Source organism: Protobothrops mucrosquamatus, unplaced genomic scaffold (assembly GCF_001527695.2).
Source record: "Protobothrops mucrosquamatus isolate PMUCROS unplaced genomic scaffold, P.Mucros_1.0 scaffold_176, whole genome shotgun sequence".
In the NCBI taxonomy this organism is placed as follows: Eukaryota; Metazoa; Chordata; class Lepidosauria; order Squamata; family Viperidae; genus Protobothrops; species Protobothrops mucrosquamatus.
This window is the reverse complement of record NW_015386252.1, coordinates 430387-453668: the sequence shown is the minus strand read 5'-3', so window position 1 is coordinate 453668 and position 23282 is coordinate 430387. Positions and strand designations below refer to the sequence as shown.

General features: G+C 34.9%; 1 protein-coding gene across 1 annotated transcript in view; it reads right to left on the bottom strand.

The window, feature by feature from the left end:
• SPATA17 (spermatogenesis associated 17) overlaps positions 1–23282 on the bottom strand; it is an 80502-nt gene that overhangs the window by 38044 nt on the left and 19176 nt on the right. Inside the window, exon 6 of the mRNA XM_015822534.2 lies at positions 10075–10198. Within this exon, the coding sequence (XP_015678020.1) occupies positions 10075–10198 (124 nt within the window). The remainder of the gene's footprint in view (positions 1–10074; positions 10199–23282) is intronic.

Genomic DNA, 23282 nt, shown 5'->3' with positions numbered 1-23282 from the left:
GTGAAATTATTCACAGGAACATTGAAGAATCTCTTTTGGTTCACTTACCCATTGTTCACATTCCATCTTTGTATGGATTAGCTAAGCGACAGTTTGATTTGTTTGGCCTGGGCTAAGTGCAAACCCATCAAGCTGGTTTATTCAACAAGCCAGCATTTTCTATAGTTTAACATGTAAATCAGCCTATATGAAGATTAAGTAGGAACAAGGGCCAGCTCTTAATGGATCACTTTATCTACAAGGCCATTTTGTTTCCTATTCCTATTCTTTCTAATTAAAATTATAGCTTATCTACAACAACCACCACCACCACCACCATCACCTGCTACAATAAAGTCCCAAGTAGCGTAGGGAGAACATGACACATTTTTTTTTCTGTATCCATGTCTTCCCAAGCATTTCTCACAAGAGCCCCTGTCAAACTTAGCTTTCTAAGACATCATTTTTAGGAATAATTTTCTGAAGTGACAAACACTATAGGGAAATCTGTGCTAACAGTTAAAAAACCTGCAACTGAGTTATTTGCAGTACTGTCATGCTAACTTCCAACTCAATAAGACCAAAGAAATCTCTGGGGAAGACTCTGCTAATAGCTTCTTACTGACCTCCTTGAAGCACAGTCTTCTGCTGAATAGCGCACAGTAGTGAATATGGTAAATGAGGTGTAAAAGCTCTGTTGGTATTCCCTCCTCACTTAAAAAAAAACCCCTATGATTCTGACTCACTAGAAAAAGAAACATGGAGCTACAGAAACTATTTCTAGTTTTCTGCCCTAGAATTTTCTCTTCACCCATGCATGATCCATAAGCATTATTAATTTTACCAGATCCTGAGCTTATGAGCAAATGTATCATTTGTTATTCAGCCATCCTTAGCATTACATTAATATTTTGAATCATTTTAATGTTTCATTTTGCTTTCTTCATATAATTTTAATCGTGGTAATGAGAATGGCATGCAAATAAAAAAGAAAGGATTTGCTGGAAAGAACCAGGTTAAATGGATATAATGTGTAAGATTTTCACTCCTATGGTTTTTTTCCAAACTGAGTAGATAATTTGTAAGGATCCAAGTTCCTAATTTCCCTTTGATGATAATAAAGAATTATGATATTTGCATTGATACATAAGGATTATTAACAGTTTAAAAACAGAATACTGTATTAGGAAGAATATGTTTAAGCTGATGGTTGCCCAGCATACAGAAATATACTAGAAGCAGAATTACCAGTTCTCCAATGTTCTGCTAATTGGGCAGAGTCTAGAGAGCTTTTGAGTATGCAATCAATTGATTCAGGGACAAAAATATGTCCACATACATAAAAACTTTAGCTACTGCAAATTCTAACAGGTGCTTAACAACAGCTTTAAAATACATTTTAAAAAGCATTCATAGAAGCCTTTCTTCCTCAAAACATAGCAATTAATTAAATGCTGGCAGAACATCAAAGTAGCCAATTCAGACTGAACAGATCATACTTGTATTATATGTGGAAGGAACTAAGCAATTAAAAGACTTTTTTTTTATACAGACCTAATCTACTGTAACTAGTCTGGGATAATAGGACATTAACCTATAAGGCTTAACCATGTAATAGCTTGTCTAACTATGGTTTGCTTATCTAAATTTATCCAAGAAAAGTTTTTTCTTTATTTTCCAGCTCAGTTGTTTAAAAATGGAACATTGTAATAGTTTGCTGATCATTTATGTGTTTTAACCATGAACTATTTATGTGTGACTCTAAAAGTTTATCGTTAGTTTGTTTCTTTGTGCAAGATAAGTCACCTACCAGAAAACAAGGGTAAGAAGCAAAAACAGATAGCAAAATGAAACTACTCTACAGACTAATCTGCTCTTACTGATATTTTTATTTCCATCTTAGTTTGTTTGACAAGAGCCTGTTCCCACCTTCCTAAGCCTCACAAATCATAACGCCTAACTTCTCTTCTCCTATTAGAGGAAAGGGAGATTTAAAGGGATCACAACAGTTATAATAGCATCTCAGCTTGAAGACATGTACAAAACGCCACTTCACTCCCTATGGGATACCTTGACTTTTTCATCCCCAGAACTGGAGATAAATACCTTGCAAAGTGGAGAGTTTTTATTTCTTTTGCGAAGAATATCTTCTGAAAGTTATTCTCTTGCTCTTTTTTTATTTTTGTTTTGGTCATTCCAAATCATAACTGCAAGATCCAACAGTGACTACAAATAGGTATTACTAGTTGAGATGTTCTTCTCACTAGGATCATAAAATTTACATACTGTATACAGTATGTGTATATGCTAGACATACCTGGCTCCCTCATCTGTTCTTCATATGGTTTAATCTCCAGTTCCTTTATCAGCTTTATTGCTCTTCTTTGCACATTTTCTAGGGTTTCAGCATCTTTTTTGCATCATGGTGATCAGAACTGTACACAATATTCCAAGTGTGGCCTCACTAGTACAGTATAAAGCAGCATTATCACTTTTTGTGATCTTGATGCTATCTCTCTGTTGATGCAGCCCATGACTGCATTGCCTTTTTTTGGCAGCTGCAGTACATGGCATACTTAAGCGGTGGTCCACAAGGACACCTAGATGTTTCTCACAGTTAATACTGTTAGCCAGGTACCACCTATTAGGTACCTCTGCATTTGATTTTTCCTGCCTAAGTGTAAGACCTTACTTTTCTCACCACTGTATTGCATCTTGTTGGATAGAACCCACTGCCCAAATCCTTCTGGATCCTGAGCCTATCTTCCAAAGTATTATTTCCCCAGCTTAGTGTCATCTGAATGTTTGAGGAGTTTCCTATCCCTTCTAGATCATTTATGAAGATATTGAAGAGTATTGAGCCCAAGACTGTTTTTAACAAACCCATGCTGGCTCTACTAATCACCTTGTTCATTCATGGGTACTTTGTAGGTTCTCACAAATCTTCCTCTTGATTATCTTTTCCAGGATTTTACCATATATTGATGTTAAGCTGATTAACCTATAATTCCTTGGATCCATGTATATATATCACATAATAATGTTAAAAAGTTTATAATTTTGTGTGGCTGCATTAGTAGCTGTCCAGGGCCAAATGTGACCAGTGGGCTTGTGGTGGAATTCTAAAGTATGAGATCAAAGTAGTGAATCAAGTTTCACTGATATCTAAATGACTGTGGAGACCTGCATATAGAGGTCTAGGAAAATATGTTTGCAACACTTAATATTCCATCATCTAGTGTAGAAGACAATGAATATCTTAAAGAAAGATCACCATGTAACAGGCCCACTCAAGAGAAGAGATGCCAGCTCATTGCTAGGAGCGCTCCTTAAGTTGCCAAAAAGAGGGAAGGAAAAAATAACATTTGAGGAAAAGTTCAAATTGATTTCCTATGACGATTGAATAGCGCTTCAGATTCAAATGCAACATGTTTCAGAATACATACGACACCTATCTGTAACTTCTTAAACCAAATGTGTGCTTTCATGGGACCAAGTTGCAGCTGTAGAAGGCAACCCCGTAATCCTGGGGGAAAAATAAAAGTGGCCAGCATGACATCACGCTGGAGTGCAGTGTATGCAGTGAAAAACAAAGCACTGTTACTTCTATGTACCTATTTATCTAATCGCATTTGCATGCTTTCAAACTGCTAGGTTGGCAGGAGCTGAGATGAATAATGGGAGCTCAGCCCATCACGTGGCACTTGGGTCTCAAACTTAGACTATCAGCTTTCCAGCTGCCAAGCCCAGCATCTTAACCGCTGAGCCATTGCGTCTCTCCACCTGTAAAGAAATTTAAAATATTGCTGTTCTAAAGATAATAGCACAACAAAAGTTTAATATGTCAGAAGGTATTCCTCTGGATTCAAGTCAATTAGGACTTGAACCACAACCAAGCAATAAAATCCTATAAGTAACTTCTGTCTATATGTTAGTAAGAATTACTGCACCTGGGATCTGTAGCAAAGTTTGATGCCATCAAATTGGACCCAACTCCTAGTGACTATATGGATAAAAATCTTCCATGACAGCAATCCACAACTTTTTCAGGTATATTTCAGCGATCCTCCATTTATGCTCAAAGTATGTGAGTTTTGGCTTGCTAATCATTGCTTCAAAGGAACAATCTTTTTTTCTTGCAATCCATGGTTCTATTATTGATTTTTCAAAATCCTTAATTCAAATTCAAATGTTCTTGCTTTCACTTTTATCCCAATACCCAGGTTCATAGCTCTATACTACCACTGAGAAAACCATGGCTTTAACTATTCTGATCCTTGTTGTCATAGAAATATCCTTCACCCTTATCTAAATTTGTCACTGCCTTTCTCCCTTGGATTAATCTCCTCTTTACTTCTCTAGCATGCTATCTTTATCTATTATTGAGTCTCAGAAAACAAAACAGTATACCACCTTCACTTCTTCATTGTCAAATGCAAATACCCCAAGCAGGCTGGTTAACATTCCTTTAGTTTTCTTAATAATTATTAAGCCATATTTTTCACTATCTATTTTTGCTTTTCTAAGAACAGTTCCTGAGGTGTTCCTTTCACCAAGTAAGTGAAAATCTATAGTCTAAATCTTTACTTTCAGTTAACATATTATGATCTGCATATTTTCAATTCTTAATGTTTGACCTCCATTTCCGAATCCACTTGTCACCACATACAATTTTACTATGAATATGAATTCATTGTAGATTTAAACAAATAGGGTAATATTTATCTCATTCTCTTTCTTATTCTGCATCCTCCTATTTGTTCAAATTCAACCTCTACAGTATCTTCTTTTTCATTATAATGGGAGGTGGTGCTTAACTATGGTTTACGTTTGTTTTGTTTTTTAAAAAACCTCTGCATGATATTGATCATATTGAAGAATTGAAGCTAAAAAGCTACCAAAGCCTTTATGACAATGATTGAAAAAATGTGCATACATGACACCTATATAATTTGTTTTACTTAGTATATATTCACAGTATGAGAAAATAGAAAAAACAGATTTGGGGAGAGGAACATAAATGCAAAAGAATAGAGAGATTCAAATGAAATATTTCTTAGAAATGGAAACACTGAATCAACACTGACCAATGCACTTCATCATAATTATCAGGACATACTTTTGCCAAGAGATTTATAAAAATCCCACTCAGCAAATAATTGCCTTGCTGTTAGGAGATAGTCAAGAGTGTTAACATACTGTCACAGAACAGAATTTAGTCAGATATTCAACATTCAATTACTTGTGTCGAGAACAGGAAAAAAAGCATGATAGTTTTTCAACCACTACAATTATGCCTCCACAAGAATTTCACTGAAAATTTTGCTAATCTCCAGCTAGAAAGGTGGATTACAGCTGGGCGATATGATAGGAGAATCATCAAAGATGGGAGAGGTCCTTATGTCAGCAGATCATGCCTATCTGATCAGAAGAAGATCAGAAGAAAGGAGACCAGCATATTGGCAGTCTAAGTGATCACTGATTAAGTGAAAATAAAGAGAGAAAGGGATATAGTTGAGGCTTGTTAAAAGAAACTCCCATGGCAAGCAAGAAAACCATTAACATAGGGATGACATATTCTAGAGCAGACATGTCAAAATGGCGATGTCACATGACGTCATGCAACGTATCAAGACAGTTTTGCCATTGGCAGCAATGGGGTGAGCGCGACTTCCACGGGATGCGCCCGACCCACGGGCTGGCAGTTTTACACCCTGTTCTAGAGCTATATGAATTTTAATATAATTTTTAACTTTACCAGTATTTAAATGTAATGATAAACAAAATTAACAGTACATCTGTATATAAAAATGGAGAGACATCAGATTTTTTCCAGTCAATATCCAAGCAATCTGCTATCTGTAGGAAATTTCACATTTTACATTTGTACTCAAAACCTAAGGATTGATCTAGGATTCTGATTAAATGCAACTTGGCTAGGTAATATTTATATTTAATGAACTTTTTGTCATGCTTATTACAATTGTATTATCCCAAGTAATAAAAGGGATAAGAAAGTCTGTATTTTTATACTTATACTATTTATAGTATATCTTCTGAGCTGCCTAGAATCTTGGAAAGTTTTATTACTTGTTTACATGTATGTTATACGTTATAACTCAATCTAAATATGGCTATTAATGTTGATTTTCCCCTAAAGAGAAGCATTTTCATAAATATGACTATAGACAGGTTTAATCTTATCGATGTTCAGTCAATGTTTCCTAGAACAGGTTACACGCAGGGTATGTTTGTTGCTTAAGGCTAAGATCTGCTTGTTTGATTTCTTATATACAGATATCTTTCAGTATATTTAAAAATTTCTCTTGAATTTAATAATAATTATGTAAGGGATATAATGTGACAATTACTTATCTAGAAATAAAACTAGAATCAAATTTTCTTAATAAAAATTAAATCTAAATTTTATATTTTTATTTAGATATTAAAATGCCATGATGTCATTGAAATATCCACACTGGAAAACTGCATTTTGCATGACCATGTCCATGTTTCAAACGTCACTGAGAAAAAGCAGTCTTTAAAATTATAATCTTGTGCCATTATGCTGAAATAGCATTTCATTTTTTTAGATTAACATTTCTCCAGTTACTCCATGTATAATTACAGCATTCCTATTTTTCAAAATCCTTCCAATATTTATGATTTTCTTTTCAACACTTTAAAAATAATTTTAATCCTTCTGATTTCATCCTTGATATCACGTTCTTTCCCACACAAATGTCTACAATACTCAATTTTTCCTCAAATTCTTTCATCACTTTCATTTTTAATTTCACTCTTTCTACTGGAACATCCACATTTAGCTCTCTTCCCCATACAAAACAAAAGTTTCATTGCCATAAAAATTGGTTTAAATTTATTCTGCTTCTTTACTCTGCATTTAATTTAAAATCTTTGTTGCTTGCATTCTCTTTAATAATCCTTTTCATGTCATTATATTTTTCTTTCAGCCCCATTTTTGCAGTGATCGTTCTCTTCCATATACTTTTTCTCATCTACCAAATATCCTTTTTACACTTTCCATCAGTTTAACTTCACATACTTTTCTGACGTTCTATAACTTAATTCTCTATACTCAGTTCCATGTAGCTTCCATATCCTCTTTCCTTGTATTTATATTCTATTTATTTTGTTAGAAGATAAATCTGTCTTCCCATATTTTTTAGTTGAGGCTTCATATTTTCTTTTACTTTTATTTGGGCATTTTTTCAGTACTTCAAAAGTGAGCAATCAACTAAAATTGGATCAACAGTCATTTCCCCGAAGTCTCCCAAAAACAGGAGAGGAAGAGGAAGCAAAATTGGGCAGAGTTTAGATTTTACCTGATTATATATCCTGTACTGCCATGAAGCATTTTAAGTATAATATATTGATGACTTTTATTGCATTATTTAAAAGTGGAAAGCAATGTGGGCACATCATTTTTGTTTTCAGATTTGGAAAGCCTACTTCAGGCAATGTAGCTACAACAAACAACTTAGCTGTTTTAAATCCAGAAACAGAGTGAAAATAAATAGAATTGTTTTATAAATCAAGGTACTAGAAATAGGTCTCATGCAGGGTCTAGCTTACTTAATGAAACCTCAAAGCTAAAATTCTAACTATTTTTGTTCTTGTTCTAATGTTATTACTGCTATTGATAGAAGCATTTGAATCAATATTTTTAATAGGTCAAAATTTTTAAAAAGCAGAATTACAACATAGACCTTGCTGAGAAAATTAGGAAAGACACCTATACACAATAAAAAGAAAGATTACATTAATTTTTCAGTTTTGTTCATTCAAGGTCCAAAACTGTATATATTTGAAGACACATCTAAAATTTGAACAAAAAGTTTATTAAAAGCTATACTCGTTTATGTTGAGCTAATGAAAACCCTAACTCTAAAGTGTAGTTTACTATTTAGAGTGTTTTCTACTGTTTTTATTTTAAAATGGCTTATTTGTTTTCCCATATTTGATTTGTCATAAAAATAAACTTTTTATGCAGTCATTGCCAAAATAATAAAATAGAAATAGTTTGTGAGAAAAAATGGTTCATATTTTTATTAATAAATATTGTCTCTAATAAAAGCAAAAAAAACATAAATAAATTCAAATTATCTTTTTCAAATCTTGTCAAATCAACAGAAATAGGTACCGGTATATAAAAAGAGATTTTTGTACTCTATGGGTGCATTTTTCAGTGCAATTATCTTGCACAAGGCAACCAGTAGGTGGAGCAGATAACATAATTTATGACTTGGAAAACATTGGAAAAGATTTTATAGCAGGTTTCTTCATAATTACAGGGATCATGAAGAAAGAATTTTCTTCAAACAAAGGAAGGCTTAGATGTGTTAGGTGTTACTTGACTAGTTATTGAAACCACAGATAAACGAAGAATGTTGATTAAAAGCTCAATATTTCATAAGTATCAAGTTTTAGAGCTTGTCATTTATTTCTCCAGGCATCATCCTCTTGTAATGCGAGTTTTAATCAAAGTACAATTTGATTCTATTTTTAACTTCTTTTCATGCTTATTTAATACTAGCTTTAAACACACTGAAAAAGTAATATAAAGGAATATAGAAAATCTGTATACTATAATGGATGCAAATAATTTCATTTTTTGAATAATATTTGCATTAACATGCTGTCCACGAGATAATAGTGAATGGGTAATACATTTCAATTTTGCAAAAATAATTGGGCATGTGGGGGGAGGTTAAAACTTGAAATGCCAGTTCTTAAGTAGTATCTCAATGAATACATTATATTTTCAGACATGATCATGATTTTTGCATGTTTATTCCAAAAACAGCTAACAAATGAAAACTACACTAAATTTGTGTAACTTTTCTTGAAATCATGCAAAACCAGATATTTTTAATTTCCACATTAATCTTAAGGATTCTGATCTGAGGTTTCCATTCTTTCCCTACTATTTAGAGGTTATTTTATATTCTAGTTAAAGTTTTAAAACAACATGATGTGTTTTTTTGTGGAGTGATTATTTTCACAGTGCTCTTTCTGGCAGCCTATGAATAATTCATTCTTAATAACATTCATGTACTAATTAGTCTTTTCTTCTGTTTCTTCACAAACAAACCTTGATTTCACTAAATTTACAATTAAAATAACTAATTTCTACTAATCAGTTCACTTTCCCATAATTAATTGCCATGCAGCTTATACAAACAAACTCCACCATTACTTATTCATGATTGATGTGACAGAGAGAAAAAAGAGGGGGAGACAATTTTGGTTATGAAAGCACTTGGCATTGTGATTGATCCTTGATTGTAGGAATGACACTTGTTAAGCAGCAAGTGCACATCCTATTATAACCCCCCCCACACACACACACTAATATTCAATAATAAATGTACTTATTAAAACTGAAATAATTGTGTTGCATTTCCTAAATATTAAGTAGGTGGTACCTACGAACGTGTTCATTCCCACTGATAAGAGTTCAGGATTAAAAAGAGGAATACCTCACATATCAAAACAGCTCTTCAGAATTGAAACATATTTTTAAGGGAGTAACTAGATTTGTCTGAATACTTTTAACAGCAATAAAGGATCAATGAAAGTAATTGTGCAGGGCCTAAAAGAGCTCCCCAGAAAGTTTTTAAAAGACATCTTAGACTTACAATTTAATTTAAACACCACAGAGAAGGAATGTAATTCGGATCCAAACATTAGTTCAATTAATTTTTTTTTAAATCAAATACCTCTTTGGCTTAATAACTAGCCTTTGACAACTGAGATAACACAACAATAAGCCAGTCAAAATGAGTTTCTAAAGTGAGGTTATGCCCTTCCTGTTGTGTTATCACAGTAGCAGATCAAACTGCTGACTTGGGCTCTTTCTGCCAGCCGTGCTAATGCTGTCTCTATGAAGCTGCTGTCACGCAGCAGACATGGTACCTGCTCTCGCCTATAGAAATGCACTAAATTGAACTCGAAGTAGTGCCTTTGTGATATCTTTTCAACAAGTCATGTCCCATTCAGCCTGCTAGTTTATCTTTGTCAAGCTAGGGGTCCCAGTGGTTTGCATGAGCTGTCAGGGACAGGTACACCAACCTGCTGAGTGCTAAGGAGGTAATGCATCTTTCGGGCTAGGTAATCCTTTTTCTTTTTTTCCCTTTCAAGAGCTTTTTTCACCTCTTCTTTCTCCTTCATCTCTGCAAACTCTTCTAGTTCTTTCCTGCATCAAAACAATTTTGCATATTACTTTTGTTTCTGAAAAATAGATGATTATAAAAATAAAAAAGTCTTTATCATAGCCTTGCTTTGCAATGATGATATGCTGACTCCATGTACTGTTTATTGAAATCATCAACTTGAGAACCTGCTAAGCTGATTTAGCAATGCAGACCTCGTTCTGTTAGAACAAAAGCAAGGCAGTCACATCCTAGTGTGCTTTAACGACTGACCTTTCAGTGTGATTCAGCTACATGCATGTTTTAGATGTTTAGCAAATAGAAGACTTAAGTGTCACAGTTAGAGAGACGTGAATACAGGGCTTGCAAGCAAGGAAATATCTGTCTCCTGTTGTTCAATAAGCCTCTGTCCATTTTTTTGTGGTGGAAGGTCCCAATGAATAGAAGAAAGATAGGAGAGTATTCTATGGGAATTTGACATTATAGCTAGTATATAAATGCAGAAAAATTCAAATAGCAGGTCTAAGAAAGATCTTTCCAGGGGCATTGTAGAACTGCTCCTTGATCAGATGAATTCAGGGTCTAGTTCAGTTAAAAATACTATCAAAGGACATCTTGCAGATTCTCTTTACCTCTTTACTCATTACTTCTTTTCTATTTTAATTAAAATATTGTACAGAAAATTTATAGAAACATTGAAGTGTCTTGAAGATTAAATGTGAATACTATTGATAATACTGTATAATGACATGCCCCTCCCCACACACATATAGCCGTACACATACATATCAAAGTAATAGTTTAATTAACATTTGTTGGTAGTGGTATTAAGAAAGAGCTAATTTAAATTAACCTTGTGTGTGAAAGACATAAATTTTGTTCAGTGAAGTATGTAGATTTAATAAATGTTAATTAAGTACATTATGACCTTTTTCTGGGCATCTTACATAAAATGCAGTATTAAAAATAATTCAATTCCTGTAGGGTAAATATTTATAATACTTCAACATATTCCAAATCAATTAAAAACAGCAATGCAATCCATATTCCATAGAACTTAATAACAGAATCCCATTATTATTAAGGGCATCTGTCTATATCTAATATATTGTAATAGGGAGTATTCAAGTCCTCTACTGTATGCAGATGGACAGTTATCAGTTTTTTCCATTTGCATATAGTACCCCTCGTTACACACCCCTTGGTTCAGACGTTCTTATGATTCTTAACAGCAAATTGTGAAAGGGACAAAAAAAAATCAAGGCAGGAAAGTGTAGTTAAATAAGTCTTCCCCCCCCCCCCTGCAGACTAATTGTGTATAGTATACTTGGAGTTTGTGATTCTCCATCTGAAGCAAAGAGAACATAGGCATACATAAGTATCATGCTGTTCTCTTTCTAATTAAGCAACATTTATGCAAAGCGTGAAAACAGAATGCAGAATGCTAAGCCAAAGAAATTAAAGGCATGAGATAATAAAATTAAAATTACAGACAAATCTAGTTTATGCTAACATCACACCTCTCAGTGCCTTTTTATCCTTGCAAACCATCGTTTACATGTTGCTTCAGATATTTATCCTTGCAAACCATATCTACATGTTGCTTCAGATATTGTCTATTGTTCTTCAAATATCACACATCTCTCCTTCCATCCAACCAGAAGGAGGGCTGAGGAGATATCTATAGACCCCTCACATCCTGGATATAAACTGTTTGAACTCCTCCCCTCAGGGTGACACTATAGGGCATTGGATGTCAAAACAACTAGACACAGGGACAGTTCCCTCCCCCCTCGCATGCCATCATTCTGCTAAACATCTAATTATTTCAGTGCTAAGGTCTATGTATATTTACCCATGTAGTGGTTATAGTATTATTATTTATCCTTCTTATTAACATCTTTACTTCCCCCTTTTATTGGTATTATTATGAAGATTATTGTTCTCTTGCTTTGCATGTACACTCAGGGCTTCTGTACCAAAGACAAATTCCTTGTATTCTGAATCACACTTGGCCAAATAAAGTTCAGTTCAATTGGTTCAATTCAATTCAATTCATATTCTTTCCTTTTCCATGTGAATGCATGAATAGACTCGTGCTTTTAAAACATGTATTTGAAAGACTTTTTCTAAGCACATATTCATGATACCATCACAGTTATCATTGATCCTTTGTCTCTGAAGCAGTGGCGTAGCGTGGGTTGTCAGCACCCGGGGCAAGGCACCCCCCCCTCCACAGTGGGCGGCGTCGGCGACCCGGTGGCTCAGATCGGATTCGCACAGCCAGCACTGCAGAGAGAGTGAGTGAGCCAGGCAGGGGCAGAGAGCTGCGAGTGCGAGCGCACCCCCCAGATGTTGCGCCCGGTGCGGCCGGCCCCCCCTGCACCCCCCACGCTACACCTCTGCTCTGAATGTCCCAATCACTTTTTCTGTACTTTCTCAACACATTCCTACCTATCAGATCATTATTTAAATAATCAGGATTATTTTCTTCCTTATGTATTAACTTGCATTACATTACACTAATTCAGAATGTTGCAAAATTCTTCCAAACCTTATTTCTGGTTCTTCATTATCATAATTCACTAGAACATGAAACTAGCACTAAAGTGTAGATTCCAACTTTCATATCCATCCAAAATCTAGATAATACCAATTCATACTTTCTGACCTTAGCATCTAGACCTTTTCCTTTTTCCTGTATACATTCAACTTCACTCCACAGACTACTTTCATTCAAACTTATTATTTCATTTCCTCCTTGACTTGGCTTCTGTTTCATTTATTAATTAATTCATAGTGTTTACCATTTATTTATTTTTTACATTCCAAGTTGCAATGTTTTAGAAGTCATGGTCATTCCCAAATGGGCCCACATATATTGACTGCTTTGCTCATCATGACATAGGTCAATTAAGCTATAGCACATAATACTTTTTAAAAAACTGATCAGATGGGATCAGCCTTAACAGGAGCAATACCAGCCTTAACAGGAGCAATACTACAGACAGTAATCCCCACTAATGATAAGGATAGCATTGGTCAGTGATATAGCATTGTTTGACCAATACGTTACAACAATGACAAAAGCTAGGGTTTACCTCAAGCATTCCTATATTGTTCTATGCAAGCTAGGATTCTAATTGAGAGACTACCCTGAAAATTAACACAGTGCCCAACTCAAAAGTACTGTATATAGAAAAATAGTGAAATAAGGCAAAAAGAATAAACATAAATAATGTCACCTTATTTTTTAAAAGCTCTGAAGAATTAAAGCTTTTAATTAAATTAAAGGTACAGGATTGAATATTTCTTTAAGAGGTTGAACCCATAACACAATACTGCATCAGTCTGGAAATCTCTTGTGTTCTTTTGGTGAGAAAGGGACAGAATAGGATACTGATAGCTAGAAGGAAATATAAGATTGAGGGGGCATTGGATAAGATAGACTGACTATAGTACTTCAATAGAATATTCACTCTTACCAGGGACTTGTAGGAGCTAACTACACACTCATGGCAGGTGGTAGAACTATTCAAACAAATATTGAAACATGTGTGAATCAACTCTGTCTAGCCAAGAACTGGAGCATATGCAGCATGTTGCAAATCTAAATATTTCAACTGCTGTGATGAGATATATTTAAGTCAAGATCACAATGTGGGAATAATTCTATCAAAACTACATAACACTCTCTAAAAATATACATGCTGTTCTGCCTGTTTTTAATTAAATATTAACCCATGATGCATAGTATATGAACACATACTAAGAAATCTTACACATTTTCCCACCAAATGTTCAAGGTAAAAGTAAAACAAACAGAAATGAATTAAAGATAGAAGAAGACATATTATTCTGTTTTGATCTCAGGATTATTATTTTTTGTTGCCGCTTACTGTTAAAGGTTCCTTATACAATATTTCATACAAGGTTACTTATGAAACGTACTGACATTTAAAAATCACCATGCTTTGCTTTTGCAGCAGTGTAATTTTTTTTCAACATAAGATTAAATTGCAAAATAAATGAATTACTTAGAATGGCATGGCCCCCATTTTACCACACTTCTCTTGAAAATTGCTTATTAATATGAAAAAGAAGTTGGAAAATAGCCTGTTTTACTTTATGCATAGCCTTTCCGGGTCTTAGTGCCTGAAGACCTGGAGTTCCTGCACATTTGAGATTGTGTTGGCAAGTGGGTACAGTGACCTTTTTGACCTGCATCTCAAGGCTATTATTAATCGCTAAGTAACCTGGTAAAGCCAAACAAATTTGTTTTCATTGAAAGGATCTCTATCTGTGTCTGAGAATTTGTGCCGTACCAAATCAACCTCATTAACTGTGTCCACTTTTGACAAAGAACTAGGAGTTGGAGAGACTGGTGACCTTTCTTTGTCCTTAAAGAGCACAGCTCAGCCCTAAAATGTGAATAAAACAAGCACTTTGCAATAATATTATTAAACATAAAACATTCTCAGGTTTTTAAACAATTACACCTGTCAACATTGGTGCACATAGCTCTTATTTAGTAATTATCTTTTTTTTTTAACCGCTGATTAGTCTTGGCAACCACTATCACTTTGAGTAGCTAATAAAAAGCATACAAAGGTATAGCTGTACATATTCACGGACACACTATTTTCATATTATGCTATTCTTCATAGATTTTTCAAATCCTCTTTATTAACTGTGAAAACTTACACGATCCAAAAGAAGTGCTTAACAACACAAAAGAAAAAATTGTTATGTATAACTAATATAACTCTAACCCTAATTACGTATGAGAATTGAGGGCTTTTCTTCAAATGTGGAATATGGACATTTCTTATAAAGTATCCAACAGTTTTCTACTTGGAAATCTGATGATAATCCACAAGCCTTTTCTCTTTACATTGATTTTACTTCTTTAAACCCATAGTATAGGAGGAAGAACAATATATATGTTCCCACATGAACATACATACAACATACAAAACATATCTAAACTGTTCTAAAGTATCATGAACTCTTAATCACAATGTCTCAAAGATAAATTATTAAAAGACATATTACGTTATTCCTCCACCCTAGCCCCCAAAACAATATAAAGCTCGAATTCTGCCAAGGCAATCTACCGAATGATAGTTTTACTTTTGGATAGCATTAGAATGTACAAATCCAAATTATTTTATTTATTTAGGAAATTTATATTGCTACCTATGGGCAATATATAAACAACAACAAAGTCCATAGTAAGAAACCCATATAGTTAAGACCAGCAATAAACATTAAAAGGCAATCAGGAACCCAAATTTCTCTGACATCCTTCCAGATAGAAATTTAAATCAATTTGGGCCCAGTGCCCAAAGAAAAAAACAAATTTTAGTGCCTTTTTGAAACTTAGCAGGTCTAGTATTGGTGGGAGAAAGGGGTGTCATTCCAGAGAGCAAATGATGCAATGAAAAAGGCTCACTTACTGTATGCTGTCAGTAACATTGCTCCAAGGAAGAGACTCAAAGCATATCCATCTTACTAAAGCGTGTGGGGAAAACAAATACTGTTGGGGTAAATTAGCAGAACTAAATTCTGTAAATATAAATTTACTACATCATCCTTCCTCAATCTGGTTCCTCCAGATCCACTGGACTTCATTTCTTTTTATCTCCTGGCCATAGAAGCTACTGGTCATACTAACTGTGGAGGAAAGGAAATAAACACCTGGTTGAGAAACCAAATAGTATATAAATTTAGTTATAGTGTGGACATCATGCTAGATAGATAATACAGAAATGTGAGGGATTCTCTTTTTCTATAAGGGTTCTAGACAATAGTGATTTTATATAAGTTCTGTGCTGTCCAAATCAAAAACCCTGGGAGTCTTGGAATAGTTTAAAGGACATAAAGCCATAAAACTGAAAATTGCAATAAAAGCATAAAATATACAACCACAACCAACATACTAAAAGCCGGATTTAAGAATTAAGATAGAAAAGTGTAATGGAAGAAAATCATTTCAAATTTCTTCCTAAATTCCAACAAGGAAGAGATTATCTTTCGAGAACAGAGGAAAACTGTTTCACAGAATTGTGACAGGCACAAAAAAAGGCATATTTTAGAGTGTTCATCCATTTAGCTCTACCCCATAGATGTCCTTTTGAAGATATTCTAATCTTGACCCAGAACTTAGCATTTCTATTCCAAGGAACATTGACCCAAGAAAGATAAAGCAAGAGCTCACAGGTTTTAAAAGATAGTCCCAGCAAAAGATGCCATCCATTACAGCTGCTGTAACAAAAGGATCCAGGTAGCACCTTGTGTAACATTTTCTGTCACACACCTTAGAACAGGGCTTTTCAACCTTTTCACCCATTGTACCACTTTTAGGATATGGCAACATCCAAGTACCACCAGTCGCCTAGCAAGGTGTCAAAAACCTGATGACACCCCCCCCAAAAGGAAAAAAGTGATGAAGTACAGGTAGTCCTCGACTTACAACAGTTCGCTTAATGACTGTTCGAAGTTACAATGGCACTGAAAAAAGTGCCCCCCAAGCCACAGCCAAGCAAGACACCTGCCTGCCCACCCAGCGGCGCTCTTCCTCCTGTTCGAGGTTTTCATTGTTGTGAGCATTTCTGTTGGGGATTGGCAGCGGAGGTGGGGTGGGGGGGTGTTTGGTTTTTATTCCACCCTTCTGCTGGGTGGTTGCAGCAGGTTTTGGTCATTTCACATGACCCTGGGACACTGTACCATCATAAATATGAATCAGTTGCCAAGCTTCTGAATGTAAATCACAAGACCCTGGAGATGCTGCAACATTCCAGCTGATTGGCGCTTCTTCTGGTCTCAGCAGAAGTGCCAGGATCTGTGCCGAAGTCCAGCTGGAGCCTGGCGCTGATCCTGGTGCTTCCACTGAGCCCTGACAGCCCCGAAGAAGTGCCGATCAGTTGGAAAGTGGCACTGATCCTGGTGCTTCCGCTGAGCCCTGACAGCCCTGCAGCTCCAGCCATCTCTCGCTCAGGCTTGTGCGTGCTGCCACCAGTTCAGCTCATTCCCCTCCCCGCTACCACTTTTCTAGGATGGTCACGTACCACCTGCCAGGTGCCAATGTACCGCAGGTGGTACCCGTACCACTGGTTGAAAAGTCCTGCCTTAGAAGAAAGGCAAGAGTATACTTGTTTGTAATTTATGGACCCCAACATCTGGCACCCTGTCTGTCTTAACAGAAATACCTCTAGGATGTACATTAGCTGTATTGTTTCCAAGAATCACCAACTGGAACATCATTTGCAATGCTATTAGATGGGTTCTTGTGGTAGCCTTCGATTAGAAGGGCTTTCTATTCTACACTTCATACAAGGTCCTGCTCAAATCCACGACTGCCACTATCTGCTGTTTCTGGACAGCAATTTTTCCAGGTGCAATTCAATGTGCTGGTTATTACCTTATAGTCCTAAATGACATAGGAGAAGTTAATAATTTGGTATTATCTGAAGGTATCTGTGCATCCCACTAGATCAGATAGGATGGATGCACATCAGGTCCCTCCCTTTAAAAGTTGTAAACTAGTGGGACCTGGAAAACATGGCTCCTCTGTTGCTAACCTTGCCCTGTGGAATCCTTTTAGAGATCCAGTAGGCCCCTATCCTCCTTGTCTTCCTGAAGCGTTGAACAGTTGGCTTTTCCTATAAGTGTTAAGGTAGGATGGAACCAGTGGTGGGATTCAGCCAGTTCGCACCACTTTGGCATAACCGGTAGCTAATTTTTTGTTGCCCAAGTCCAGAATGGACTTCTGGAAGAGGCATCAACACAGAGAACCGGTTGTTCACATATATGAATCCCACCACTGGATGGAACCCAATAGGACAGTGTGAGACTGTATGGAAGAGAGGTGCCCTGGTATGCCATGATTTTTTTTATTGCATTCTCATTATTTTTATATTGATGGTTTGGATACTTCTGTTTTTACTGTTTTGTGTACAGTCCATTTGTTGTTATTACAATATGGAGGCTATTAAAATCTAAATAAATAAACTCTAATGTCCATTTTAAAACCATCTAAATTATTGGCCGTCATATGTGAATTGCAAAGTTTATATATAAATTTAGTAAACCATTTTTATTGAACATGAATCTATCTCCATTAGTTTCAATATACAGTGCTGACTTCTGACATCCAGAACATGATCACCTGAAGTNACAATATGGAGGCTATTAAAATCTAAATAAATAAACTCTAATGTCCATTTTAAAACCATCTAAATTATTGGCCGTCATATGTGAATTGCAAAGTTTATATATAAATTTAGTAAACCATTTTTATTGAACATGAATCTATCTCCATTAGTTTCAATATACAGTGCTGACTTCTGACATCCAGAACATGATCACCTGAAGTGCTCCTAGTGAAATATTCACTAAACTCTTGAAGCTTTGTTTTCTTTCAATCTGCTTTTCTACCTGAATAAATATTATTTTTCTGCTTAGCTTTTGTTCTGCAAACAAAATAATTTCTGAGTATTTACACTCTATATAAAACACACATTTCCTATCCATCTCAAAAACTAGTAGATTGTGACAGTTCAATTATCGTGACAATTACTTAGGAAAATCTATAGCAGATTAATCTGATCTATTATAGAGCTAGACGAGATGGGATTAAATTGCATGGTTGGCCATTATTTACTAAATAGCAGCAAGGCATAAAGGTGAATTAAAAACATTCTCTCTGTCTGCGTATGCATGTATCTCTCATATGGGTTTGATCTTAAACCATCCTTATATTGGGGCAAAAATTTGCTATGGGGAAAGAAGGTATAGTATGGAACTAAAAGGCAACTAAGCAGCAATTCTCAAAGTTTGTAGTACCATGAATTTCTAAAATGATAAATGAATGTGTTGGTTGTTCCTACTCTAAAGGCTCCTGCAGGCCCAAAGTCCATATTAATCCCCAGCCTTAAAAAGCAATACCTGCATCACACATTTAATCTTATTTATAATGAATGCTTTGCAAATAATTTGAAGCCCACATAGTTAACTTCTATGAGAATGGATGTTTATTAAACTTATATCATCTTTTTATTAGTATATCGACACATGAAATCACCTAGGAGTTAGATATAATACATAAAAAGAAATGTATTATTAAGATGATTCATTTTTTGCAATAATATGTGTATTTTATATAAACACATACACACACACAACTCCACTTTGAGCTTCCTCCAGGACTAATACAAAATCCTCCAGGACTAATACAAAATTATTGTGTAAACTACTTCCTCACCTCACACTCACACTTATCATCTCCCTGCAATGTTCCCTCTAATTTCTGATATGCTGCATGCAGAAAAAAAAATATTTTGTGCAAGTTTTCCCAAACCAAGTACAAATTTGTGTGCCACAATACAAGAGTAAATTACATATACATACAATATTGCCATGTCAAAATATTTATGTATTTCTTGAAGTATGGAAAATAGAAAGTATAATAACATGTCCCATACATGCTTGAAAGTTTTGCCTTCAGGTTGTTGTGGACTCCTGGCAACTGCCCTCTGCACTTTCTTTAGAAGCTTTTTTTAGAAGTGACTTGGGATTTCTTTTTTCCTAAATGTGAGAGAAGTGACTGTCCCAATGTCACTGGATGGCGTTCTGACCAAAGCAGGACTAACACTCACCATCTCTTGGTTTTTAGTCTGACCCCTTAACTATTGCACCAAACTGGTTCCACATAAATATGCTAATAGATTAGTCGTCACTGATAACTGCAAACAATATTTGGTAACCATTTCTCCTTCCTTCCTTCCTTCCTTCCTTCCTTCCTTCCTTCCTTCCCTCCCTCCCTCCCTCCCTCCCTCCCTCCTTTTCCTTATTTGATATTGTAATGAAAGAAAATTTTTAAGGCCAGAAAACAGATGTATTCTAAACATATTTACACTACAATGATATGATTTTAAAATGGAAATTTTTATAAAGTTAACAACAATCATGGACTTGTGTATCCCAACATTCAACAGATATTAATTAAATTATTTTAGAGGGAAGAGAGAAACACATTCAACATGTTTCGGAAGGAAGAAGGAAATTCACCCTGTTTTGGAGAAAGGAGACAAATTAACCGGTTTTAGAGGAAGGCACTCCTTTCTGCACTGGAGACTCTGAAGTCTGGAGCAGGTTGGCTACCATGTAGATTTAGCTGTTAGCCTACTGCCGTAGGGAAAAGGCCCAAGCTTGCTGCTTCACCTTAACTGCAGCATCAAGGTCACTTGCAGCTGCTGCAGCACAGACTGAGAGAGAAAACTCCTGTCAGGTGGAGTTCCAGCTCAGCTACACCCTGTGGCAACACCAAGCAATCTCTGCTGCTGAAGTTAAGTCAAGATGGTGAAGTTGTGCAGGATTCCTCATGAGTTATGATCCCGTGGTTTTATGGTGATTTGTGATTAAATTTATTATTATTTAGTTTTAAAATGTAATATTACTTATATTTTTATTTTGTTTCATATTTCTCAACTGCATTTTAATGTAGCTCAGGCCACATATGTGTTGTGAACCACATATTTGACACCTTTCCTCTAAAGTTAGCCACTATAAACTGGCTTTGGACAGGCTTTGGACAAGACGTGGATCCAAGAGTAGAAAGTGATGCAGAATTTTTATTAGCTATATAGCATCAAACTCAAAGCATGGTGTACCAACTGAAATGAACCACGGTTTGTTCATGTGGCATTTGCATTGAATTGGCATCACCATTATAACAATAGGCTCCTATAGGCTTTATAATATAATCTACAATCATGCATGTAAAGCACTAGGCTATAAAAGTATGGTATCAAGTTATTTAGTTTTTCATGAGAACTTTCATACTGACAGCTTTATTAAGAAAATATTTAAACACACAGAAAATGTATTGAAAATGGGAGAGGGAGGTTAGTCCTTTCTCCCCCTCTTCCTTTTCTAGGTTTACAAATATATTGTTTTCAGAATCAATTACTGATCCAGGATTCAAACAAGATGCTATGCCTTATGTGAAAAATATAAACCACAATATGGCTTAATATTATAAATGAACCCAAATTTATTGTTCTTCAATAATAGGGTCAAGAGAAGAGTTACAATTCAAAACTGGAAAAGCAGAATGCATGTTTCATCAATGACTGTGAAGGAACAGAAAGTAAAACTGATAGTACATAGTATTAATTAATTGATTCAGTATACTGCTTCTAGTGATAAAATGAATTTATTTATTATTTATTTATATTTCATATTTCTTAACTGTCCAACTCCTCTGAATTCTTTTAATACAGTAATTAGAAAGCAATGGATAAAATAGTTTTAATCACCTGCTAAAATGGCTGTTGCTAAAATTCAGGAAATGCTTATGAAAGCACTACAACCATACAGGTATCAATATTAATGTAGAAATCTTTCTTCTGTCCCTCAATTGTTTGTCTTTCCAGATTAAGACTTTGGCTCTCTTATTCTAGGCCCTAGAGTAATCCTGTCTCCTGTCTGCAATTTATAATAACCATATCACTATAATTTAATCTTACAACCAAAACCCTCTATTTTGATAAACCAAATATATTAATATATAATATGTAGGTAATCACATTTATACTCTTAATTGATACAATATTTATGATGCTACATGTGTCCTTGAAATAGGGACAGCAAAGTATAACAAACCAGGCTAGCTGCTGGAGTTCATAAATTTTGCTTAGCTTTGGATGAGTTCAAAGAATTGCCATGTAAGAAAAGCCTTACAGAGGGAATTTATCTGATTATGGCAATAATAATTACCCAGCTGTTTATTGCAGATAGAGAAATAATTCATGTAGGCAATAGGCCGTGGTGGCAATGACACTCCACATTTAGTAAATATGCAAACTGTTCACTTCTAATTAACCAAGCTAGAGGATGCCCTTATTAAATGTATAAACTAAAAGTGCTTTCCTGACAAGTGATGAATTGTTACATTGCACAAACTCTTGCCACAGAATTATTGGAGTGAACTTGGGGCTTAACTTCATTAAGAGATCTTGTGGGATAGTTAAATGAGGATGGACAGCATAACAAGGCTAGCCTGACAGCCAATGATATGTTAGAGCTTAATAAAAATGCACCTTTTCCTTCTTTTCTCCTTACTGTACAGTTGATTCCACTTTAGATAGAGGAGAGTATAAAAACTATTGCAATCAGACAATGTAAACAATCATTGAAATTTTAGCATTAGAACTCCATAAACCAATGCAAAAACATTAGCCTCTAAATTATATCTCTACTATTCTCTAGAACTGGTTCATTAATGGCAATGTTGCTCAATCTTGAGGAAATAGTTTTAAATTTTGACAGAACCTGAAATTGTCCTTAAAAAGATATGCATAACAAACATTAAAGCTGGAAAATAGTTTAATTGTGTTTTTATTTGCCATTCCTTAAGAGACCAAATGCCCTTTTTTGCCCCAGATAAGACGTTCTATTTTTATTTTTATTTTATTTTATTTTTCATATTCAAAAAATACATCACTGTTAGATCTTGATAAAATGAAATTGGTGAAAAACACTGCACAAAAAAATCTATTCCTAATAAGGACCTTTGACTAGAAAACTTTCAAAGCAAAACAAATGTCCTATTTAAAAAATTGTTTCCTACAGCATTACACATTGGAATTGCTTCTTTACTTTTCCAAATTAATCAGTGCACAAGAATTGAGCATTATTTTTACTGAAAGATGCTTTCAGTAAAATGCTTTTCAATGCTAATTTTTTCTCCACATCATTTATAACTAAAAAACATTCTAAAGAAATGACATTTTGAGCTTATTTATTGATTTTTCCAATATTTTAACTAACTAACTAAGTTCAAAGATTTTGCCAAGCTATCATATGTTTAGTTTAGTTTGAGCTTAGCATGTTCTATGAACCCAATGATATGCTGCATTCAACAAAAACTAATTAAAATAATCCATGGCTTAACAGAATGCCTGAGCCCAATTGGTATGTGTTTGTTTTTTACAGCAACTGGCCTTGATGAGTAAGGTAGTATCAACCTCTTTCTTTCTTTCTTTCTTTCTTTCTTTCTTTCTTTCTTTCTTTCTTTCTTTCTTTCTTTCTTTCTTTCTTTCTTTCTTTCTTTCTTTCTTTCTT